Below are 23917 nucleotides of genomic sequence, written 5' to 3'. Positions count from 1 at the left end.
GTATCTTGGGCCTCTTTGGCACGGCAGCAGCGTTCAGCTGTGGGCTTTGGATCAGCACCATGATCCGAGCCCCATGATGAAACCCTCTCAGGCTGTTGAACCGGGGAACTCAGCTGTGGAAATGCTCGACTTTCAGATCTCGTCCTGCTTGTCATTCCCCCCAGCGGCCAGCGCAGGTTTGAAGTTCTGTTTGAGTGGAGTAAATCTGCAAAGTGAGCGTGTGTTTACTTGGCAATCCGCTCTATTAATCAAGCCAAGCCCCAGTGCATTACACCAAGCCGGCGTTGATCACAGCCTATTAGCTGCCCTTGCCTCATTTACCAAACACAAACATGAGCTTAGCTGCGGCTTTGAAGACGCAAACAATTAAAAGTCCACATTGTGCTGCATGACAGCATGGGAGCTGTGTACAGGGTGCGTAACGAGCTGTTTGTCTTCCCCTAAAAATTCCAGTCGGCAGCATAATTAAAGGTGCACGTTGGCTGGAATTTGCTGTAATGAGACACTTTCATCAGAGGATTCATTTTATTCAGGATTTGTCAAATATAATCTTAGCTATACAGTCAGTTTAATGAAGAGGAATGCACTGAAGGTGCTGCTGTGGAAGGGTGGCTGTTGTTTGGATTTTGTTGGGTGGGGGGGGCTTCACCCATCCACATTCCCTCTGGAGCTTTTGGGCACTGATGGCAGCATGGAGTCCATCCCTGTTCTCTCGTGAACATGAGACTCATGCTGAGAATGAGGTGCAGGCTATGGCGTAACCACGCATTCTTTGGGGGGGTCATGTCCCCCCCCCAATATTGAGAAAATACCAACCTGTCCCCCCCAATATACAGAAGAAAATATGTAAAATGCATGTTCTCCTTTTATGAACCCTGTCAAGGGATCGGTCTCTTGTTATGTCTTATTTATTTTCAGTTTATTTCCGTGTGTTACCGTGGTAACGGCTGCGCCGCGGTCGCCGGTGTTGATGCTAACACTCTAGCCAATGAGAGTGACCCACCGGGCTCTCCTTATCTTTACGTTGGACTTCTACTTTTGACGGAGCCGCTGCTCAACAGAGCAGATTGTACCAGAACAGGAAATCCAACACAGAATCAACAAAATAAACTTCCGCCCCCTTTCAAAATAAAAGAACTTAAAACAAAAATAACATTAGACTATTAGACTTTTCGTTGTTAATGCACATTTTGAGACATTGACACAATAGAAATGAACCTGGACTTAAAAGTCCTCGGCACATTTTTTGTTAAAGGAAAAGTCTGTAATTTGTTACATCATTAGTTGTCCTTATTAAAATATTTCCATAAACATGCTTTGGGTATTTGGTCGTTTTCTATTGGAAGCTGTCCTATTTGTTCCAGAACTACTGGAAGAGCATAATTGTAATTGGTAGGTGTGTTTAAGGTCAGTAAACCGGAAGCAACTAACCAAAACAAAGTGGGGGGGCAGTCACTGTCTCGGAGAAATTACACTATTCCTTTAGATGTGAACTTATATGGTCAATATAGTCCTCTAAACTATGTTCTAAATGTCCAATTTTTCATATATAAATAAAGAATTGTAGATAATGCACTTAACAATTTTGTTTTTCTTGGACCCCCCCAATGTCTAAACCATGGTTACGCCCTTGGGTGCAAGCATCACTCAGCAGAGTAGGACCCTGGTCCAGGATGTGCTGCTGTGGACAAGTTTAATGTTCAGGAGCAACAAAACCAAAGGGAGAAACCACCTCTTTTTCAATGGTTTTAGTCTCTTTCATAACCGACACCAGCGTCTAGGATCCAGGACTGTAGCTCAGCTGTGGGGGGGCAGTGTATGATAAAACGTGCGCTAATCACTCCGCTGCTCAGTGCGATGCTCTTAGGTTGGAACCAGGCCAGCTGGTAATATGCTGCTCCTCTAAATTTTTGCAATCCAATCAATAGCACGAAGCGAGGTCCTCTGTCACCTGAACAGGAATCGATAACGGAATTGGCTGCAGACCTTTGAAGAACAACAACTCTACAACTTAATTTTCTCCTGTCAGCTCGCCACAACTCTGATTGATCACACGGGGACGAGCAGCTGGATGGAGCCGTGGTTACATTATGTAGCGGCTTCTGTCCCGACTCGGAGCCAATCAAAAACTTCCCATTGTGCACGTTATCTTCGGATAAACTCCTCATTGTTGTGTCAGCTAAATCTGCACGGTCCTCAGGTGTCGCCTCCTCGGTTTTGCCCAACATTTGAGTCTTTTCATCTGCATGTAAAACGCAGTGCGTGGCTTTTGTATCTAAATGAAAAGTAGCGATGACTTTTTGGGGGATGAGCTCAGTGTGAAGCGAGCAGCACTCTGGGAGGCTGGCATTTGTGAGCTTTGTATCCGGCTTTTACGCCTCGCTGGGGCGGCTTGTCGCCAATCAATGAGACAGATATTCAACATTAATCTTTCTTGTTTTTGTGCGGGACTAAATGTTATATCTGTTCGCTATCCACTGTGAAATTAATTCTCTGGCATCCTTCTGCTGTTGCGGTAAATTTCTTTTAATCTGAAAGTTCTCTGAGTGCTAACAGTAACAGTTCCACTTTGGGGTTTAGTAATGTACTCAGTGAGTCCTTGAGTCCTGCTGATGGACAGTAAATGATCTTTTTCAGATCGTGTACGCGGCTGTGGACTGCACGAAAGGACAGAATCATGAGCTCTGTAAGCAGGAAGGGGTGGAGGGCTACCCAACATTCAACTACTACAACTACGGCAAGTTTGTGGAAAAATACGGTGGAGATCGAGGGGTAAGTGGTGGAGCATCACCTTCATGACTTTACAGTTTCATTGGCTTTCTGTTTAACTCCTCATTGTGACACTGATTAAAGAAGGCTTTACGCTATGGCGTAACCACGCATTCTTTGGGGGGGTCGTGTCCCCTCGAGGCATGGGACCCTGTCAAGGGATCGGTCTCTTGTTATGTCTTATTTATTTCCAGTTTATTTCCGTGTGTTACCGTGGTAACGGCTGCGCCGCGGTCGCCGTTGTTGATGCTAACACTCTAGCCGATGAGAGTGACCCACCGGGCTCTCCTTATCTTTACGTTGGACTTCTACTTTTGACGGAGCCGCAGCTCAACAGAGCAGATTGTACCAGAACAGGAAATCCAACACAGAATCAACAAAATAAACTTCCGCCCCCTTTCAAAATAAAACTCAAAACAAAAATAACATTAGACTATTAGACTTTTCATTGTTAATGCACATTTTGAGACATTGACACAATAGAAATGAACCTGGACTTAAAAGTCCTCAGCACATTTTCTGTTAAAGGAAAAGTCTGTAATTTGTTACATCATTAGTTGTCCTTATTAAAATATTTCCATAAACATGCTTTGGGTATTTGGTGGTTTTCCATTGGAAGCTGTCCTATTTGCTACAGAACTACTGGAAGAGCATAATTGTAATTGGTAGGTGTGTTTAAGGTCAGTAAACAGTAAGCAACTAACCAAAACAAGGTGGGGGGGGCAGTCGTTGGCTTTACGGTATATTTACTAGAAACTCTTCTCTTCACGTCGTCTGAATTCTGCTTGAAACTCTAATTTGGACACATATCACGGCCTCATCCGTGAAGACTTTTGGTTGTCATCAGTTCTCCATGTATTTGGGTTAATCTGCCAAGCAGAAAGCGGCTTGTTTTTCAGCCTTTATACCAGGACTGTGACTGTAAACCGTCTGTCTGACGCAGGTTTGGTTCACCTTGCAGCTGTTTCAGATCATGTCTTGGGTGCTTTATTGCATTTGTGAAACTGGCTTTAGTTTGGGCCAAAAAGAGCAAGTCATGCAGTGAACGTTGGGTTTTTTTTCTCCAGACAGAGCAGTAACATCGGTCTGAGCAGGTCTGAGTATTTCTTAGTCTTTTCACAAGAAGAAATGTAATTATGTGATATTTTTTATGATTTTATGATATTAAAGCTCCTTTATCATTGACTGAAATGTTATCCAGTGAAACTCTTTCACTTTTTCACTCACCATCTGGTCAGAGAAACATGACGTTTACTCTGTTTTTCCACCTCTACACCGTTTCCGCTGAGGTTCCTGGGTGTTGCACACAGCTCAGCTTCGTGGGGAACATTAAGATATTCGGCAGCAGAGAATAACACAAACGGCTCTTTGGTTTTTCTACACTTCTGCCAGCTTGAGGTCATGTTTAATGACAGCTTTGTGGATTAGAAGTGTTTCTGAAAGTCCTTTTATTCGCAGGAGGCCGGATTCACCGGATTCATGCGCAGCCTAAGAGGGCGTGACCAGGAAAAGGTGGTGAAGAGGAAGGAGGAGCTCTGAGGGCCATGTGCAGGAAGGGGGCGATGCACTGTGACCCTTGAAGCCTGACAGGGGCCCTATCAGCACTGATGTGGGAGACTCGATGACCTCAGAGAAAGGCTTTTCTGTTTTTTTTACTCCACGGCAGTCCTGTTTCTAATGATGCTGACAGAGTCCCACCGACCACTCGAGGCTTCCTTTTGTCACGGACGTTCTGATGGGCAGAAACAATCGTTTTTTTCTTTTCTTTTCTCTTTGTTTGCCCAATCACTGTGACTGAATCTGTGAAAACCTACACCCTCTATTGTATCTATGCAATAAAATAAATGTGACCCCCCCGCTTAGCCCTGTGGGGGTCTGTGACTGACCCTGGTGGGCGGGCATCGTGAGCTTAAAATGTCCATCACTACACCAGTTTTTATCCACCTTTCCCCGTCTTTACAGGACATTCACGCTGATCATTGACTTGTTGAATCCATTTTTCGGCGCAGAACCCTTCAGAATATTCCATTTAATCTAAAAAACTCTATTAAAGTAGGATGTGACGTGCTACAGGAGGTAATAAGGTAACGTAGCAGTGTGAAATGGGTCATTTTGTCACCATTCTGTAGGGGTCATCGCTATCATGATTGGTTTTGATTTTAGTTTGCTCAAAACTGTGGCCTTAAAGAATAAACACTATCTGGAATTACATAGATATGAAGATGGAAGGGAATCAGAGGCCTGGTGCCTCTGCAGCTCCCCGATAATCTGAACCAGACCAAGTAAAAGCAGAAGAAAAGAAACTAGCAAACGTTACCACGCATTGCTTTTCATCTGCAACCAGGATGCATTTCATCTTCTGTAACCTCCTCATGAGATTTCCTTGAGGTTTTAACGGGGGGGGGCTCATTTGCATGGGAGGTGCTGCTGTTGGATGAATACAACTTAAACCTCCTCTAACCTAACCCCAGACTGCACCCAGTGTCCCACAGTTCCTGCTGCATTCACACTCAGCTGTAAAACTTCAGACCTCCATCTCAAACGAAGGTTTTTGTTTTGGGTGCACAGAGCACACCGGACACCTGTTCTCAGTTAATGTCTACCTGCTTTGCCTGGTTTGCTTTTGGCTCAGCCTGCCATCTCCCATGCCTGGAGACCCTCCCCCACCTCATCAGTTTCAGGCCCCCCTCGTTACTTTTTAAATGTTTTATTTAGTCTTTTCATCGCTCACGCCTTGGCCTCCATTAATATTTGAACTGGTATCTGTAGCTGCACTTGTGTTTTATTGCTCACAACTTTTCGTGGTTTCTTTCATTATGAATAAGGTTCTCAGGGATAGCGAAACCGTTAAAGGGAATGCGTTTGTAATTCTGCCTTCCAGCTGAATAAATTTCAACCCTTAGGTCACCAAATTGAACTATTGTTTACATTTGTTACCCAAAAAGACGCGCACAGACTCGCACACGAGCATGAGATTGATTTGTCCTTTTTGTCTGTGCGTTTCCATGACGCCCAACGATGGAGCTGCATCAGTGGAGGCTGCTGAAGCGTCATTCCTGATTATTGAATCATTCCGGGTGGAATTATCTCAAATGTTCTGGCTGGCACCGAACACAGTTTGTGGCCAGCGTGTTCATGGTTGTTAATATTATCATTTCATTGTTAGCTGAAGCGTTCCCAAACAAAGGAAAGTTTCTAAGCTTTTGGTGACAAAGTGCTTGTAATTGGGTGTTAATGCTGCTCTTCAGGAGCAACGATTACGTTTCATTTCTAGGTCCGTTTGTTTCTGTTTAGAAGCTTCCACGCTGACATGGAACATTTGTTGAAACAGAAGGACTTCATCCCTAATCCCAAAGGTATCCGTGTTCTGTGGACATTTTCACACTTTATGCCAAGAAGTCATCGTTGCCTTTGTTGATTTTTCTCTCTGTGTCCAGCCATATGTACAGTTTTGCTCCTTACGGTAAGAATATGAAATAAAGCCAAACATTTCCAGAAGGTTTCCTCATTGGCTGTTCTGTATAAAACACATCTCTGCTGTATTTTCAGTGTTTTTATTGAACATGTTTTGTTGAGTTATGTTTCAGGCAGCAGCTCCTGGACAGATTTCGATGGAAACAGGTATTTATGGTTCCCCGACGAGGTATCTTGATATTTTTGTTGATCCGCTGGATTTTTCTGAGGCGTCAGCATGGTGTTGACATGTTTTATGTGAAATACCTGGACATATTTATGTCCACCTGGAGAGAAAACAGAGTAAATATAGACCAGCAGAACCAGGCTTCACAGCTAAAGCGGTGGAATAAATGGAGGCTGATCTTGCCGGGTCACTGGGCTAATGGACTGTCCTGGTGGAGGCTGCTTTGTCCTCGTTTGTTTTTATTTCTCTGCTTCTTAGAAAGGAAGCAAATGGAGTAGAAGGAGTGCTCAGCGGATCTGACACTGATGGATTTATTGTGTGAAGTGGCTGGGAAGTGACACAGGAACTCGATATGACATCGCTCACAGTCACTTCACTGGAGATCTTGTCACAGCTTCCCTGCCTCAGCTGCTACATTTGTAGGATGACAAACACTTTAAACAAAATCGTTACTTCTAAGATGAATGTGTGGATTTGACTTTGACTTTGTGTGTCTGGTGTTCAGTATGGTGCAGGTCTGCTTGGATGAAGTGCTGCTGTCGGGATGTATGCAGCGTTGAGCCTCAGCAGGCTGATTAATGCTGGAGTACAGACAGATGGGGGGGGTTGTATTTCGACTTCTGCAGAGGAAAGATGATAACCAGAGGGTGTAGAGTACAGTGCAAAGTCGAGGTCTGCTCTGACTCAACTACCCCACCTCTGCATCCTTGTGTTCTCATCGTGCTTCTCATCATTCTTTAGTTTGTAATCTTTGGGAAACAAATTGGTTTCAGACTTCAGAATTCTGTTGAATGATTATTTTTCTCACAGCAGTTCTTTCCTTTGGCTGCATCAGTCGATGTTGTGCAGAAAAACATCCCTTCTCTTCCTCTTCTTCTTCTTCTTTCGGCCTCTCCCTTTATCAGGGGCCACAGCGATCTGGCATCATAGCTTTGGCACATTTTTTTACGCCGGATGCCCTTCCTTATGCAACCCTCACCACTTACCCGGGCTTGGGACTAGAAACACACTGGCTCATGCTCCCCAGTGGCCGGGTGCTCACACCTGGGGGCACGTTTTTAGGAGGTGGGAGGAAGGACCAAAAACATCCCTTCTATTGTACCGATTGAATAATCCAGGAAGTCACACTGAAGAAAATCTCGTGAAAATATCAACTGCTCGAATCCTCGACTGGAAGTTGTAATTATCCTGAGAAAAACTTTCTTTTTTGATGAAAAGCCTCCATGTCAAATCATAAATGCAGTTGGTTCTGCAGTTAAATGCAGGTTAGAGTTACAGGAAATGTGTTTTCTGTGTTATTGACATCCTGAGTGAGGGTTTGGGGGCATAAGATCAGATATTCTCTCAATATTTACTCTTATATGTCAGTTGGTCCCTGTAAACAACTTTAATTTAGTCATTAGTTATTCAGCCAGTTGGCTCCTGGCATTCAAAATAAATTATTCATTAACCTATTTCTCAGACTCCAGCTCTATCAATTCTAAATGATCTGCTTCTGTCCCGTTAGATCTGCCATCGCTGACACTGATGATGTAGCCCGGATCTGTTTTTCTCAAAGTGTAAAATATTTGGTGTGTGGTAAGTCGATACTACTGACTTTGGGCAGTTTGATCCATTCTTTCAGCTCCTCTTAAACTCACATTGGATGACTTCAGCTGGGCTGCTCAGACGGAGGAGCAGATTCTCTTCAAACGTCTGTCTGCAGTCACCCTTCATAACCTTCTGTCTGTCCTGAAGTAGCCATCCTGCAGCAGGATGCTGCTGCCGCCACCGTGCCTCACCATGCAGTAGAAAGTAGAAGTTGGATTGTTTTATTCAGCCAAATACTCAGGTTTTCATTGTGCTTTTTAGTGAGCGTCTTGCTGACTGTCATATAGCTTTTTCTTAAAAAAAAGTAGTTCCTTCGTTGGATTAGTGGCCTGATCGAGTCCCTTCAGTTAGATGGTTGAAAGTTATTGTATTTACAGCAAAACTTTCCATTGCAGCACTGTCATATTTTTGTCCAATTCTCAGGGTAAATCTATTAAATTATAAAGATTAAATCTGATGCAGCATGAGACAAACTTCCCATTTTGTATTTTGTCAAGCAAAGGCTCTCCCTGCCGTATAAATGCAGAATTAATTTAGTGGAAGCGTCAGCTTTGTAATGCAAACTCTTACATTGACTCCCCAAAGTTACATCTCTGTGAGATTACCGACTACATTCCACCAAAAATAATGAACTGCTGCTGTAGCAGCCTCTGCTTTCTGCTTTCTGGCTTGGTTTGGGAATTCTGCTGCCTCCAATTTGCCGTTAGAGGAACCAAAGGACCTTAATCTCATTAATGAAAGAAACGGATGTGTTTCTAACATACATTTCTGAGTTTTCAAGAATTCCTGATCTCAGAACAGTTGTGAGTTACGATGGCATCGTGGGAAAAAGACAATTAATATGACTCATTAGAATTCTGTGAGGAGTGTGCACCTCTGTTTAGACACTTTCTGCACTCAACACTCGGATACCCGCAGCTATTCATTAACCTGTCAGCAGCAGCACACATCCATCATCCTTTTTCTCACACAGTGAGGGTGCTGAGGAGGTCCCCTCAGGCGGGAGCGCGAGCTGGGCTCCTGGGTGATTGCACGGGTATGTGGGAAGGAAGAGGCCATGAGTCATCGCTGTGCAAGTGTGTGTTTTTTCACATTTTAACAGGCAGTGTATGAAAATTGGAAGGAAATACTGATGCCAGTGAGCAGCCTATTTCAGGTCTGAGTGGAACACTAAAGCTTGGCAGGCTTTGGATTCACTTGTCATTATTCATTTTTCATGTTTTAGTCTTAACCCCCAAAAAAGAAAACATCTGATGCTTGAAAGTGGGCCTAATTTTCCACTGACCCTCCGTGGGGAGGTGGCAATTGGAGCAAGAACAGATCAGAATAAACAAGTGAGTCCTTGTGAGAATTTAAATGTTGAAGCTCATACATATTAACAGTTTTTAGTTCAAATAAGCATGAGTCAGTACTCTGCAGGAGCATCCTATTTCCTAACATCTATATTTATATTTATCTATGCATCAATCTTACATCGAAGAAAAGAAAAGAAAGTTGCCCCAGATGAACTTTCTGCTTAATCTGATCACAAATATCAAACCAAAAAAGGAACATTTTAATTCAAGAGAACATTTAAATAATTCTAAACAAGTTTTGATATTTGTGAGCTTTCAGTTGAAGCTGTACGTCAGCTGCAGGAATTAGATTAAAGCACAGATGTTGAGTGCTACGTGGGAGAGATCTTATGAGAAAGGTTGGTGTCTGAATCATGCAAATCAGTATTTTTATTAATCCAATTGTTTTGGAAACAAGGAATGCATTTGAGAGTGTTCAGGCTTGTGCCTGGGATGGTTACCAAATGCCTCTCGGTTAAGTTTTTTGGAACGTGTCCAAACCAACCACTTGAAGAGATTATAGCTCTTAGCTGGCTTGAAAAGCCGGAGGAGGTCGTCTGAGAGGGGAAAAAGTTTACTGCAGCCTCCAATATGAGCTTTGGATGTAATATTGGACAATTGAGCCCTTGAGCTGCATTAGTTAAAGGAAGGTTTAGAGAGTAAATGTAGTAGCATCCCAAGACCATGGATGAGTTAATATTCTAATTTGATGAGGCCTCTTGCTCACTGGCTGTGGAAGCGCTGCAAAGTAGGAGTTAAGAAAAGACATTTCTGTAAATCCTGGGTGCATATGTGATGTAATCAGTGATGCAAATTAAGCTGGAAAGGTGTGTTTTTACACAGGTGTGAGCTAAAAAGAGGACTCAGACTCAGATCCTTTTTTTTCCTGATGATTGTGTGATTCTGACAACCTTTTCTACTTGATCCTGAAGAAAGAACCACGCAATTAGTCACGACAATCATATCTTGTTTGTTTTTGTTATTTGAGTCTAATGAGTAGCTGAGCTTTGCTTGAATTTCCCTCAGGATTAATAAAGTATCTATCTATCTATCTTTCTTTGTGGAAGACGGCTGTATGAACAGCCTGCTCTCATGAAATAGTTATAACACCATAACTGTGTCATTACTGTGTATTTTGTGTTTGCATAGCCAACAAAAAGAGTCATCATCCTTGTTCATCAGACCAGGTATTTATGTGTCCTAGAGCTGCCTTTCCAAGTATGAGTTTGGTTTGTAAGATGATTTATTTTTTTTTAAAAAGGAAAGAATTAGTCACCACAAACCAATATCTTTTTGTGTTGCGAAAATTTGCCCTCAATAATAGAAAGTTGTAAATCTACCTGGACAAAGGACACGTAACAGAATTTCAGTTAAACTTTTGAGGTTTTAGTATAACAAACTTTTTATTTCGTTTTTATTTTTTTTTCTGTGACGTTATTAATCGTTGCCTCTACCCATAATGCACAGCGAAACAGCCACGTAAACAACGTAAGAATCCTCCCGTCGCCCCCTGTCTCCTGCTAGCTGCCTCTGCACACTGGACAGTTTCAGAGCTGTACATCACAGATGTTCGCATGATGCTATACACTTTTACAAGGTATTATCTCGCTAGTTATATATTTCAGTTAGTAAAATATGCAGCTTTAGTTTGGCTTTCCTCCTAGGTGTTGGAATGCTAAATAACTAGCTGTTAGCAATTTGCTAAAGTTAGCTGGAATGAGACGTTAGTGAACGAGCTAATGTTAGCCGCTAACGGTGGCTAGCAGGCTAAACTGATCTCTATGGATTTGTAGCGATTGTTGACATGTTTTCGGACTGTGTAAGCAGGGATTTTGCTGCATAAGAAACGATTTGTGGAGCGTATAATTTTCCAATGCATCATGCATCACACGGTTGACTGACTGAGTTTTATGCCAGTTTATGTAAAATCTATTCCCACATCTCAGAAGTTTAGGTTAGCTAGTTGATTTAAGCGTCTTTAAGTCAGTGATTGCAGTGTGCAGCGAGTGCTTCGTTTTTCTTTAATTTGGACGTATTGTTGAACTCTAGAGTTAGCTTTGAAGTTGAGTTTGCACGTCGTGCCAGAATGCGTCAAATCACTTCCTTCAGCGTCCCTATATTCAAAATATGGAGCTATCCATGGTTCTGACACAACCGACCGTCTGACGAGCAGGGTTCATTTACTAATTAGAGGAGGTTGTTGTAAATTTAATATGGAGGCTGCAAATGAAAGGACTCACAGGAGCCCAAGACCATTATTGTTACCAGATTATTTAGCCCGTCATCAGTGGAGGCTGAGACATTCATTAGAGCTGTATTTTAATGAGATCTTGCTTGTTCTTAGTGTGATATTGTTACTTACTAACATTAAAAGCAATATCATCAGATACAAATGAGGAGTCTCTACAAGGGCAGTTGAAAATCTGTGTGCTACATATCCATATTTCATGTAAAGAAACTCACAAAGTGCCAAAGTCTTTTGAACTACAGTGGAATCCATACCTTCTTTTACAATAATTCAACAGTAGGCCACATTTTTGCTGTGCGTTTGTTGCTCAGACTGTAAAATAAACAGTGTATCCACAACCCATGGGTATATTCAGTCTGAGAGCCAATGTGTACATCTTAGTAAACCATAAAAACTAAATGTAAAAGCAGTATACTTGAGATGAAAAGGTTTCATGATATATTTTGAGGTAAAATGTACAATGAAGAGTGAATCTTCATTTTAAACTCGGGAGATGTTGCCAACAATTTTTGCTCTTGTTGATGTGAATGTCAATGTATTTTAAAAGGTTTTACAACAAAACATAATGCAGTATTTTTCAGGTTTTAGTAATTTAGTCTGTAAAATGCCACATTGTTTTAGGTAATACCTTGAAGTTGCCTTCTAGGTCAGACTAAAGGCTTGTTTATACTTGCACTGAGGCCACGTTGCCCCATGGAGATTGTGCTCTGCGGAGGTTAAATCTTGATTGGCTGAAATTAACCTTGAACCAGGAGGGGCTGACGACAGATTTAATAACAAAGAGGAAAAAGTGCCTAAAATGATAAAAAAAAAAAACAAAGAAGACCATCTTTATTATTTCAACACTTAGTTTCACTCTGTCATAAAGCAGCGCTTTGTTGACTTTGACTTCCATCTTTTCCAAAACAAAGAAAACATAAAGGACCAACAAAAGCACAAACACAATCGAGAGCAGCCCACATCTCAGATCGTGTCACATATTTCCGAGGCTGACCCACAGTGGCAGCAACATGCAGCAGTATGTGGATGGGAGTTAGCAGCACAAGTCAAAGAAGTCGCCTAGCTGTGAAAATATCGTTTATATGTAAAGTTTCTCTTCTTGAGTCCCTTTAAAGTACACAGAAACACTCTGCTATGACTGCACAGTGTCTTCTTGATGTTATATATGCATCTATCCCCATTCAGATGAAGAATATGAAAACACCTCTTTAGTTAAAGTCAATATGATGGTGGTTTGGCATTTCAGTGTTTCTGTGGATGGGATTTTTAATGAGTGTTTCAGAGAATTGAGCGGTCTCTCAACGAGTAATTTTTTTCCTCGTTAACATCTGTTTTGCAGGCGATCACCGAGAAAGCCAGAGTTGTAAAATGTCAATGGTGTTGTTTGCCTCTGTGGTTCGCGTCGGGGACGGCCTGCCTCTCTCTGCATCCACCGACTATGAGCAGGACAAAGAGCTTCTGGAAACAAAGAGGCACCTCAAAGGGCTCTCCAAGAAACTCGGCCAGTTCCCTGACCGCTGCACACTCAAGTCTGGACCGTACAATGTCAAGTAGGTCTTATTCTACGCTGATTGTGACTGAAGATGGCACTTTAATTAATTGCACAGGCTGGTAATATGTCATGCAGCTCAGCTAGTCTCCTCAATGTGGATACCATGGTTTAATCTGATCTGTCACATTATTGGCTTTTTAGTGGCTGTCATGTCACGTTCCCCCCCCCAAAAAAAAACCTGTAAAATCCAGGGGCCGACACGGCAGACTTGTTTGTACAGTCAGTTGCTTGAAATCGTGAAGCACTGAAGCTACACAGAGGAGCTGTTAGTAGTTCCATTTCTATTCCTGAGATATTGATTTATCTTTTAATCTCTCTCCATGATCATCATATCGGCCTCTGCAGTTTGTTAATGTCAGTGTTTCACATCCATTTAGATTTTGTTGTGATAACTGTCTGTCCTCCCAATGTTCTCTAATCTGCTGAGATAATGCAAAAGTCTCTTTATCTGAGGGCTTTTATCTGTGCCCAGTGTATCTGCACCGGTGCGTTGGAATGTGAATGTTGTTATTATGTTTAATCACCTGTGAAAGTGTGATTTTTACAGCAGAAATGTGCTGAAAAGGTGTTTGCGCTGTGATTGGCGCAGCATCAGAAATGCCGTGTTGTTAGCCTTTTTAGCTTGGTGTCCTAATTAGCTTCCCTGGGTTTCTGACCAGGGAAAAGAGTGGTGCAGTTAATTAAAAGCAGCAATGTTTGTTCGTGTGTCTGGTTCTTAGTTTCACGAGTTCACTGGGTGTTGGGTACCTGATGGTGTGCACTGCAAATTACCCCAATGTGCTGGCCTTCTGCTTCCTGGACGAGCTGCAGAAGGAGTTCATCGTCACCTATGACCCTAAACGTATCAGCAGTGCAGTGCGACCGTACTCCTTCATCGAGTTTGGTAAGTCTGATGAGTTTGTCAACGTGTGTAAAAAAATATGTTGTTGTCTGTTCATATTCCAAAGGTAAAAGCATTTTGGAGGTCTTGGGCATTGTATTATATTGTGTGCTTGTTCTGATTTGATTGGTCTGAGCTGCTGTGGGAGGGAAAGGGTCTTGAATAGCATGAGCTGTAATTACTTTTACTTCTGGAACAAAGCTGTCCCGAAGGATGCAAGATGAGTTTTGTTGTTTATCTCCCTCGTTTGCGCCCCCAGATACCTTCATCCAGAAGACCAAACAGCGCTACAACAGCCCTCGTTCCCTGTCCACCAGGATCAACCTGGCTGACATGCAGACAGAAATCAAGCTGCGGCCGCCCTATCAGCTTTCCCCTGAGGACCTGCAGGCAATCAATGGGTTCTCAGTGCACGCACCCTCAAAGTACAAGGGCATAGGTAGGTCAGACACGTGTTGACACATGTGGAGCAGCTGCATGTGCCTTCTGCTGACATGTTTGTTACTTTCTGCCCGTTGGTTGGACTTTTAAATGCTTTGAAATTTGGTGTAGATTGATATCGACAGAAAAACATCTCCTGCTGCGGAGAAATCAAGACATTTTTTCCACATTCTCTGATTTTTGAGGTGCAAACATGACTCTCTGCCTGATGTGACTTACAGCACTTTCCTGCTGCTACTTCTCGCTGTTTATGGGCTTTGCTGGTTGTACAAATTGTAAATATTATTTTATGTATCTTAAGCTGATGCATGGACGCTTTTTGCCTCTTGTCTTGTCACCATACTTCCTTCCTAACTTAATTCCCACCTTCTGCAGCAGCATTAGCTCACGCTCTCCAGAATTGGTTCATAAATGACTTAAAGACATATTTTTCCATAGAAAATGATCTTATTGAAGTATTTTGAAGTTAGATAAAATGTTATTTTCAGGTGGATAATAAAGGTTTAAAAAGTGACTCCCTTTGCTTCATCAAACAGTTTCTGTTTCTTGGTTTTTTCCAACACTTCAGATGTTCCTCGGACAGCCGTTTTCCACACATGGTCGTGTCTCTGCTGCCCCACCTCTGCTCTCTTAGAGCCTGTCTCTGTTTTCTAAGAACACAAATCGTTTTGTCCTGAGGGATGAAATGATCTCATCTGAAAGTGAAACGGCAGCAACACACTTGTGTTCTGCCTCTTTCTGATATGGATAATTATGTGTAATGAAGTGTGATGTTTGTTCTTCCAGCTCCCACTCAGATGCTGGAACCAGTGACACTTCCAGGCATCGTATCCTGTGTGCTCAGCATCCTCTGTGGAGGTCTGAATCTCCTGCGAGGAGTCCATGCTATAGAGAGTATATTACAGGTGAGTTCATGTTCAGACACGCACTGGCATCACAAGCATTAGAGGAAAGCGTATCATCAGGTAAAGGCACCGGCGTCCTTGCTTCCTCTCTCATGCAGTGACCTGAAAATCTCTCCCACACACCTCCATCCTCGGGGATTTTTTAACACCCGGAATGCACATTGATCAGAGCAGATCAGGGCAGGGAAGCATAGGTGTAACCTTTGTCACTTCAAGGCTTAGCAGCCTTTGCTTCAGACTGAGTCGAGCAAAATAAGGATTTCTCTTTTCCTTCGATCCTTGTAGGGAGAAGCTAAGATGCAGTAAGGCTTTACTTTGACATAATGAAAAGCACTTTCAGTAAGATGAAGGCCAATGTTTGCTAAAATGTTTGCATGTGGGAGTAGATCAAATATAGAACTCTGAATGTTTTTTTATGCTGAGTTATCTAAGCATGACAGAAATAAGTCCTTCCTCTGCCCTTTGTTCTTGTCTTCAGAATGATGATGAAGACTTTAATTATGTGATTGCCTTCTTCCTCGGCACAGCAGCCTGTCTCTATCAGGTAAGTGATAGTCTGGCTGACTAACAGCCCTGCTGCACTTTACAGTTCGCCAGCTTGTCAGTAAGATAAACATTTGCCAAAGCTCGCTGCCTTTCAGGCCAGTGCTTTCTCCATCAAACATTTTCATCAGCTTCTTTTGTGCAGCTCCTGACACTTAATGGAACACCACAAATTGGTGATACGGAGGGGGGGGATTTCTTTTGAATACATGCTGTTTGTGCAGCATTTAAAATGGTCTTTCTCCTTTCAGTGCTACCTGTTTGCCTACTACTCTGTCTGGAGGAACAGTAAGTCCTTCCTGGCATTTGCACTCATCTGTCTGGCCAACATGTATCTGTATGAACTGAGGAACATGTGGCAGATCCTCTTCCATGTGGCCGTGGGGGCTTTCATGACCCTACAAATCAGACTGAGGCAGCCGCTGGGCAAAGCTCCAGACTACAATGTCTGACAAATATGCCTCAAAGGACAAATGAACTGTTAGGTGGGTGCCCCGGACATGTGCTATGGATTATGGGAAAAGATGAGGAAAAAGCATCAGTCATCCCAGAATCAATGGACAGATCTCAGTTTGGACTTTGACAAAACTTTGCTGCGGCCTGAATCATTTATGGACCTTATTGGATTGATTTCTGAAGCTACTCCCCACTGTTGTGTGATAATGTTTTATAGTTTCTTTCATTGCTGCCTGCAAACCCACACACTTACCGCACCATTAGGTTCTCATGCAGACCTGGACGACACACTCGCTCGGTTCCACACCGTTTTAGACGTAGCTCAAAGGTTTTTCTTTTGTTTTACCCAATTACGATGACTTGAGAACCTTTTTTTCCACTGCAAAAAGTTAACTTAAATTTATAAAATGCATATCGAGTCAAAGCGTAAGTAACAAAGACTGAAGAGCACAGCTAAGGTGCAACACTCTGCTGCTGCTGATGTGTGTGTCTGCATCAACAACCATGAGAATATGACCAGATAGCTTCAGATAATGAATCCCAGCATGAATAAAGGATTTAAATTATATTTGTTGGTGAACTGATGAATATAAATGATATAAACATGTTTCAGATTACAGCTTTTAACATCTTCTGGGGACTTTTGTTTTCTGGAGTCAAAGCAACAGCACCATTTACCCCCATTGGTGCTGGATTGGATCAGTTCTGCTGTCTCCGGTGCTGTTGCTTAGCCTGACTGACTCGGTCAGATAACAAAACCCTAAATCTGAAGTTAGGAAGTGGAACTATAAGGATCTGAGAAATAAATGTGGCATCGTAGAAGCTTCACGGAACAAGTGTTAATTTGACTTCATCAAACAGTTTATTTGATTATTCCAGGATTCATTTCATAGCTGTTTTCCTGGACTTTATGAATGCATTCACTGCATCGCCTCTAAGCTCCGCAGCTTCCCTCCTCCTGACACATCTTCTACGATTTAGGATTGTTTACTTTCACGTTCGCTGGCTTGAATTCTTCCTTCTTACTGCTGCATCTGGCGCCACATTCCTGCCACATCTGTGGCATCGAACCACTGGTTTCGTGCATGTTTTCTCACGTGAGCACAGAGGATGAACAAAGCAACACGCGGGTCATTGGAGGTCAAACTGGACAACAGAAAAACTGACCTTTAAGTGTTGGAAGTTGAACAGAAAGACTGGACATTGACCTACATTTCTTTCCATTTTTAAAGACGTTCTGCTCACATCCAAGTTTTAGAAAGGAAGTGTGTTGGTCCCCCGTTAATGATCACTCTTCACCTTTACCCCTGAGCACCCGACCCGGTGCAGGGCTCTGGGCTCGGTCTTGGTTTAAAACTATGCAATGCTGCCTTGTGTATGTCCTGCTGTATCATCAGGGGCCAACAGTGTGATCTCATCTCTGCAAATAATTTATTTACTGACTGATTGTACATGTTTTCAGTGAAGATTTATACACATTTTATGAATTTTGCTTTGTGATCGCTGTGTTTTTATTGAGGTATGTGTTGCTCGGCTCCAGACAGCCTCTTACAATCATACCTTTCCTCCTCACCTACACAGCCTGGAGCATATATGCCAATGTCAAGTGATTACGTGAATAAACAGGCCTGCGTTTCCAGCAGTACTGATGTATGGCTGCTTTGTTTAGGCCAGCACCGTGTGACCAGCCTCTGGCCTCCTCTTCTGAATGAGCCCCTCATTTCAAACATTTCTGCATCTGCCATTTATGTCAACAAAAACTCTTTCACCCTTTGCCTGACTTGTGGATCTGCACACAGTACTCACATTTAAGGTAATTACCACCCCGAGATGCCATATTTATCGTCATCTGACAGTTTGACATTTGTTCAGGAAATTACAACATGGTTTCTTGGATTTGCACACCACCTCAACAAGTCATAGCAAACAGATGGAAAGGGTAGAGAATTGCATCATGCTTGTATTTTTCACTCTCCGCAAGTAGCTGAAAATCTGGGCCAAGACTGTTTGTCCCACTGGAAGAAGGTAAAACGTGGAAATGAGTAACTGTGCAGCTATATCCATGTGTTCATCGTCCTTTGGGAATGCTCCAACACGTCATTCTCATGTGGTTAATCATCGTTCTCGTAATGCTCTTCACTTTCCAACAGCAGTGCCACACCTAAATGACCAAATGTTTCTTCTCACAGTACGGCTCGGGCTTGGATAAGGTTTGGATCTGAACCGAGTCCTGGTCAACTGGTTCAGATTATTCAAAGCGGTTGCAGTAAATTGGTCGTGTGGGTGTTTGGCCTAAAGTTGGAAGTTACGGCTTTATTTATGCATGGAAACGATCATTTTAAGACTTTATCCTTCACTTGTCCTCAGTAAAATTGGAGATTTAAAGGGGAAGTCCGGTGTTTTTAAACCTGGACCTTATTTCTGGCATGAAATACGTTCATCTACTTACCGAAAGTCGGCGTCCTTCAGAAGATATTTAGATCACTCGAGATCCATATAACAGAGAGAACGGGGCGTAAAGAGGGCTTTCTACACACTCGTCTACAGGGATGATGTCATCGACGCCCGCCACTGCAGCACAGCTCATTCACTCCGGTAAGAACGTTCATCTTACTCAAAGTTGTCGTCCATGTTGTCAAAATCTGATAAATATCCTGCCATGTTGCACAAAACTATCAGCAGCAAACTCTGTGTGAAGTTAGCCGACTATCACAGAGCACGGAGTGAATAAACTGTGCTGCAGGGGGGCGTGTGGATGACATCATCCCAGCAGACGAGTGTGTAGAAAGCCCTCTATAAGCCCCCTGATAGCCTCCAATAACAACAACACAGCAGCTATGAGCTAACAGAGCTATAGCACACGTTCATTCATTCATTCTTCTTAAAGTATTGGTGAAATAAAGACAGATAATGCCTTATTTAGAGGCTGCATTGTCCCTGCCCCATTAACTCTGTTATATGGATATACGTTGATCGCGAGTTATCTAAATATCTTCCGAAGGACGCCGACTTTCACCAAACTGTTCTCTGTGAGTAGATGAAGGTATTTCATGCCAGAAATAAGGTCCAGGTTTAAAAATACCGGAGTTCCCCTTTAATCCTCAGAACATATTTAGAATTTAATATTTACCAAGTGTGATGTTAATTCCTCAGATTCATTATGACTTACAGAAGGAGTCATTGTGTCGGAGCACAGCTTAACAATGATAATATCTTTTTACCACAGCACTGCCAGAGTTTAATGCAGCTGCAGGATATTAAGTCCAAATTCCTCACACTTAAAAGAAACTAATCGCCACATCTTTAGGGCAAAGTGTACAGACTCAATTTGTGCTCAATTAGCTCAGAAGCTTCAGCTGTTAAATGTGGAATTCAAATGTTTTCTTAGGAGCAACAAGCAGCAGACCGGGGCAGCATTTTTCAGGTAGCACACGCGGTATCAGTATAAGAGGTGTTATTTGTGGCTGCCTCATAGGTCCAAGGAACATTTTTCTCCTTTTCCTGAGCAGAAATCATTCTGTTATTCAAATGGGTGTCGTAGCTGTTAACTGCCAAGTTAAATTGAATTTAAATTCTATGCTCCAAGCCAAGAATGTCACTGGTGATGTTGTTTTTGTGGCAAAAGCTCATGTAATTTGGAGCTCTTGGCTGTTTAAAAAGGTCAGGATAGTTAACATCTGCGTCACTCCAGTGTACGATTTCCCCTTTAAAAAAAAAAGCCGAGTTTACACTTTTAAACTCATTCGACACAGATGCTCAGCCTTAAATTTAAAGATGTAAATCTGCACCTTCTATGCATACCAACTGAATCATTCCAAGACTAATTTTTACTTATATGAATTAACTTATGGCGGGGGTGCTAATTGCTCAAATATCTTGTTTCCCAATCTTTAATAATGATAAAAAAGAAATAAAGGACTCCATCCATAAAGCAAGTGATGTGGTGCTCCTGCCATCTGTTGGTGAGCTGCAGGAACTTGTTCCAAGAAGCAGAGATTTCAGCACAGAGACAGGGATGGTTTATCACTTAAAGCATGTTAACAGCTGAGATTCACACTAACACTTTTCTTTTAGAGTCTGGCTTTCATTGGCCAGAGCTTTGGTAGCCTGAGAGTCCCTGAGTGAGATGAGCAGAATACACAGAAAGAACCTCAAAGAAATAATGTACCCGTGAAACATCTCAGCAGTTTATTTTACTATAAAAAAAACAACAAAAAAAAAAAGCATAGTGTTCAGCATGAGAACAAAAACAACCCTCAGTCTTCTTCCGGGAGCTGTTTTCGTCTCAGATGCTCAGAAGAGTCATCGTGAGGATCTGTAGCTGCAGGGATGGAAAGCAGGTGAGCTTCTCCTCCAGCTCGTCTCTGTTCTGTGCCTCTTTGTGTTCTGTAATGGCACATTCATGCACAATAAACCGTAGAAAAAGGGCTTAGAATGGCACAGCATTCAGAGGTTTTAGTAGTGGTGTTAGAATAATGGCTGCAGCAGGACAGTAGAAGACAAAAACCACCGAGATGTTCTCCTCAGAGGCTTAAAAGAAAGATAAAATAAGAACAGGCTGGTGCTAATGTAGAAACTGTTTAAATGTCAACAAATTGCATGAAAAGACCAAAATAATAAGAGGTATTTTTATGCCCCGCCTCCCATTCTTTAGTGTGATGCAGTATTGTTTTGCATGAGTTTTAATCTACATTTCAAGGCTTAACATCGCCTCTGTGCCGTTTCTGACCAATCAGAGCGCGACTGGGCCTTTAACGAGGAAACTAAAGCAGATTTTTTTCAACTGAGTGTTAAACAGGTTCGACATTCATTTACACTGAAGAAAATGTACAAGAATACCTTAAAATATGACACTTACAGAGCCTGGCAACTTTTACTTTAATAGGAATCAAGGGATCAGTTTTAAAAGGCAAATTATGTCTAGATTAAGATGATTCATGATAAAAATGTTAACAAAACCTGTTTAATCGTTTCCAGATGAGGACTTATACATATTAATCCCTGTTTAAACTCCAATTAATGATAATTTTACATGTGTTTAAAGAGCCAGCAGGAGTTTTCTCTGTAGGCTTAACAGAGTTTATCTTCATTATTACAATTTAATACTACGACACCTTTTAAAAGATGGCTCTAAACAGCCAGTGTTTGAACAGAACCGAAGCCTGTAAGTTGAGTGGATTTAAACTCCATTTCATTTGGAGTTGGACACATTTAGCATAATAAAAGCAAAACATCTGCACAAAATCAGATTGAGTTGCGTTTTCTTAAAGAATAAAAGGACTGAACGCGTTTATTTTGGTCTTTTTATGGAATTCCTTGATCAAATTGCGCTGGTTTTAATCATTTGTTTTCTGTATTTTTCTACACTTCCAAGTGAAAACTGGACACTTTCCAGACATTTATTTCATACTATAATAACATCACTGAGGTGCATGTCAGGCCAGGTCACGGTTGTGTGGTAACATGCTGAGTAATGATGTAATACTGAGGAGAGAAAAGGAAAACAGCAGATAAAAGAGCACACCAGCTCATCCGTCTCTGTCCATCGCTGCTGTCGCTGTAGAGTCCGTATTCAAGGCCTCATCGGAGATCATTGGACATTCATTGGGTCGTACCAGTTGATTGAGCAAACGAGGGAGGGCCGTGGAGCAGGGCGCGGGGGGGTGGATGACCGTAAAATGGCTTTTGAGCACCAAGTCTGATGTGTTTTAGTCCTCAAGTCTGTCAGTGCTCAGTGGGACACTTCCTCTTTGCAAAGAGATTGAAATACACTAAAAAGGGAGACCATCAGTAGCATCTAATCAGCCAACAGTCGACTTCCTGCAGGTCAGAAATGCTCCTTTCACCAAGAAGAACTCAGGAAGGTTGGTTTGTTGAACGCAAACAGCACTGAGGACCTCTGAAATCCCACCACGAGTTATACAGTATGTACACGCCGCAGTTCACAGATAGCTCTCTAATATATGAATGTACAAAATATAGAATCTTAAAATATCTCCTAAGTTTGGTGTTCTGAGGTCAAAATACAAAAATTCTTCAAGATTAGAAAAACTTTGCTGACATCCTCTTTGTTGCAGGTGTGGATCTATGCAGTCGATGCTATCGTGTGACGGCGTGATTCAGCACGCCCGAGACTAACCTGGCGCAGTAAAACGCGGCTTACTGCAGCTCCATTAATCTGTTGATTACCGATGTAATTAAATGTTGATGCACGGAGGACTAAGTGCTTCGGTGCTGGCTTAGTGTCCACATTAGTGAGATTTCCAGCTGCACCACAATGTTTTACGAATAGCACATGAAAACTTCCTGGGTTTTATATGTACATACTGTATATACTTCAGCAGGAGAAAGGCGGAGAAGATGAGAGCGTTTGTCTTTCTGCAGATTGAAGCTTCCTTCAGAACCCAGCTGCTCAAATCTGTCTATATATGTTCTGACTGGACATCTTTGGTCTAAAAGGCAGATTCAAGCAGGCACGCCCTCTGTCACAAATGGGCTCCTCCACAGGCTGCGCTTTGGGATGAATCCTCTCATCCTTAGTGGCGTCGGGATTGTTCACTGCTGTGAGAAAATACTTCAGTCAGTCTCTGTCCACGAAAAGCCTTCAGAGGTCTGTGAGGCAGCTCGTTATGTCGGAAGGCGCTTAACCGCCCGTGTGTCCGTTTGTCCCTCAGTAAAGGTTAACTGCTGGAGGGTCCACCAGTGAGAAAGTAGGTCATCATCTCTCCTTTGCCCTTGACTGTGACCACGCCTCTGTATTCCAGTGTGTAGTTATAGGAACTCAGCACCTGGTAAAGGTCTGAGGTCACCTGCAGGGAGACGGAGGACAGAGGTTAGTGGGTAGGTTTGTTTGCTGCATATTCACTGTTTTTAGTTTGTTCACAAGCAGCTCGGAATGGTACCGCCTCTTTTGTAGTAGTCCTTGGAATAATTACTCTCCAATTCACCCTTTTGACCAGCAGATTGCCAGTTTAGTCCTTATAGAGTTGGTTTGGCTGCCAGAGATCTAAATTTAGGTAAAAACTGACAATGTTGCTTGTAAAAATGGTCAAAGAACAGAGAAAAGAGTCTCCCCAGACACTATCTGATGAGATCTGACAGCATCTATCCCATAACCCACTGAGCTGATACTACCAGACACTCCAGGACACCCTCGGATGTTTTTAGGTCCTGACTGGAAAGAGCTCTTTGGTGTGAGGAGGAGCTCCTCCAGATGAGACAGGTGATCCTAATGTTATGGCTAATTGGTGGATCTTTCTGACCACATACATGCCTCCTCAAAGTCGTTCTGCTTGCAGAAAGGAGGAATTATGTTGAATTTTCTGATAATTTTAATTAGAAAATCGCTATAAATCCAACGTTTTTTATGCATATTTCCTCTTTTGTTACATTTTGAAGTTATATTAAACCAAAGTGCTCCATCTCTGCATTAAGCTGTAATTTTTTACTATTTGGCAGTTTTTATCACTCTGAATAAACTTTCTCTAAGATTTGACCATGAGCTCTGTGGTACTTTACAGCTTTTCGCCTGTTTAAACAGACTTTAAGGCTCAGGACTG

General features: G+C 42.4%; 3 protein-coding genes across 5 annotated transcripts in view; 2 read left to right on the top strand and 1 right to left on the bottom strand.

The window, feature by feature from the left end:
* The window catches only part of pdia5 (protein disulfide isomerase family A, member 5), a 56135-nt gene extending 49868 nt beyond the window's left edge, over nt 1-6267 (top strand). Inside the window, exons 16-17 of the mRNA XM_072397493.1 lie at nt 2638-2772; nt 4228-6267. Coding sequence (XP_072253594.1) covers nt 2638-2772; nt 4228-4308 — 216 coding nt within the window. The 3' untranslated portion in view covers nt 4309-6267. The remainder of the gene's footprint in view (nt 1-2637; nt 2773-4227) is intronic.
* A 4577-nt stretch (nt 6268-10844) lies between these two features.
* sec22a (SEC22 homolog A, vesicle trafficking protein) lies at nt 10845-16926 on the top strand. Of its 2 annotated transcripts, XR_011917978.1 has the most exons (8): nt 10845-10930; nt 12921-13131; nt 13853-14016; nt 14273-14452; nt 15241-15359; nt 15838-15903; nt 16154-16404; nt 16439-16926. XR_011917978.1 is itself a non-coding variant. In XM_072397490.1 (7 exons), exons 2-7 carry the CDS (start codon nt 12950-12952, stop codon nt 16352-16354), a joined length of 912 nt encoding a protein of 303 aa, XP_072253591.1. In that variant the 5' UTR covers nt 10845-10930; nt 12921-12949; the 3' UTR covers nt 16355-16926. The 2 variants fall into 2 exon arrangements, 1 of the variants encoding a protein (XP_072253591.1); XM_072397490.1 differs by having other exon boundaries at nt 16154-16926.
* Nucleotides 16927-20526: 3600 nt separating this feature from the next.
* Nucleotides 20527-23917, bottom strand: part of adcy5 (adenylate cyclase 5) — a 79222-nt gene continuing 75831 nt past the window's right edge. For both annotated transcript variants that reach the window (XM_072397491.1, XM_072397492.1), the window contains exon 21: nt 20527-23167. In XM_072397491.1, the coding sequence (XP_072253592.1) occupies nt 23039-23167 (129 nt within the window). In that variant the 3' untranslated portion in view covers nt 20527-23038. The remainder of the gene's footprint in view (nt 23168-23917) is intronic.

This window comes from Leuresthes tenuis, unplaced genomic scaffold (assembly GCF_036924035.1).
Source record: "Leuresthes tenuis unplaced genomic scaffold, fLeuTen1.0.hap1 SCAF_12, whole genome shotgun sequence".
Classification (NCBI taxonomy): Eukaryota; Metazoa; Chordata; class Actinopteri; order Atheriniformes; family Atherinopsidae; genus Leuresthes; species Leuresthes tenuis.
The sequence above is the reverse complement of the archived record's forward strand: the minus strand, read 5'-3'. Positions and strand labels throughout refer to the sequence as shown.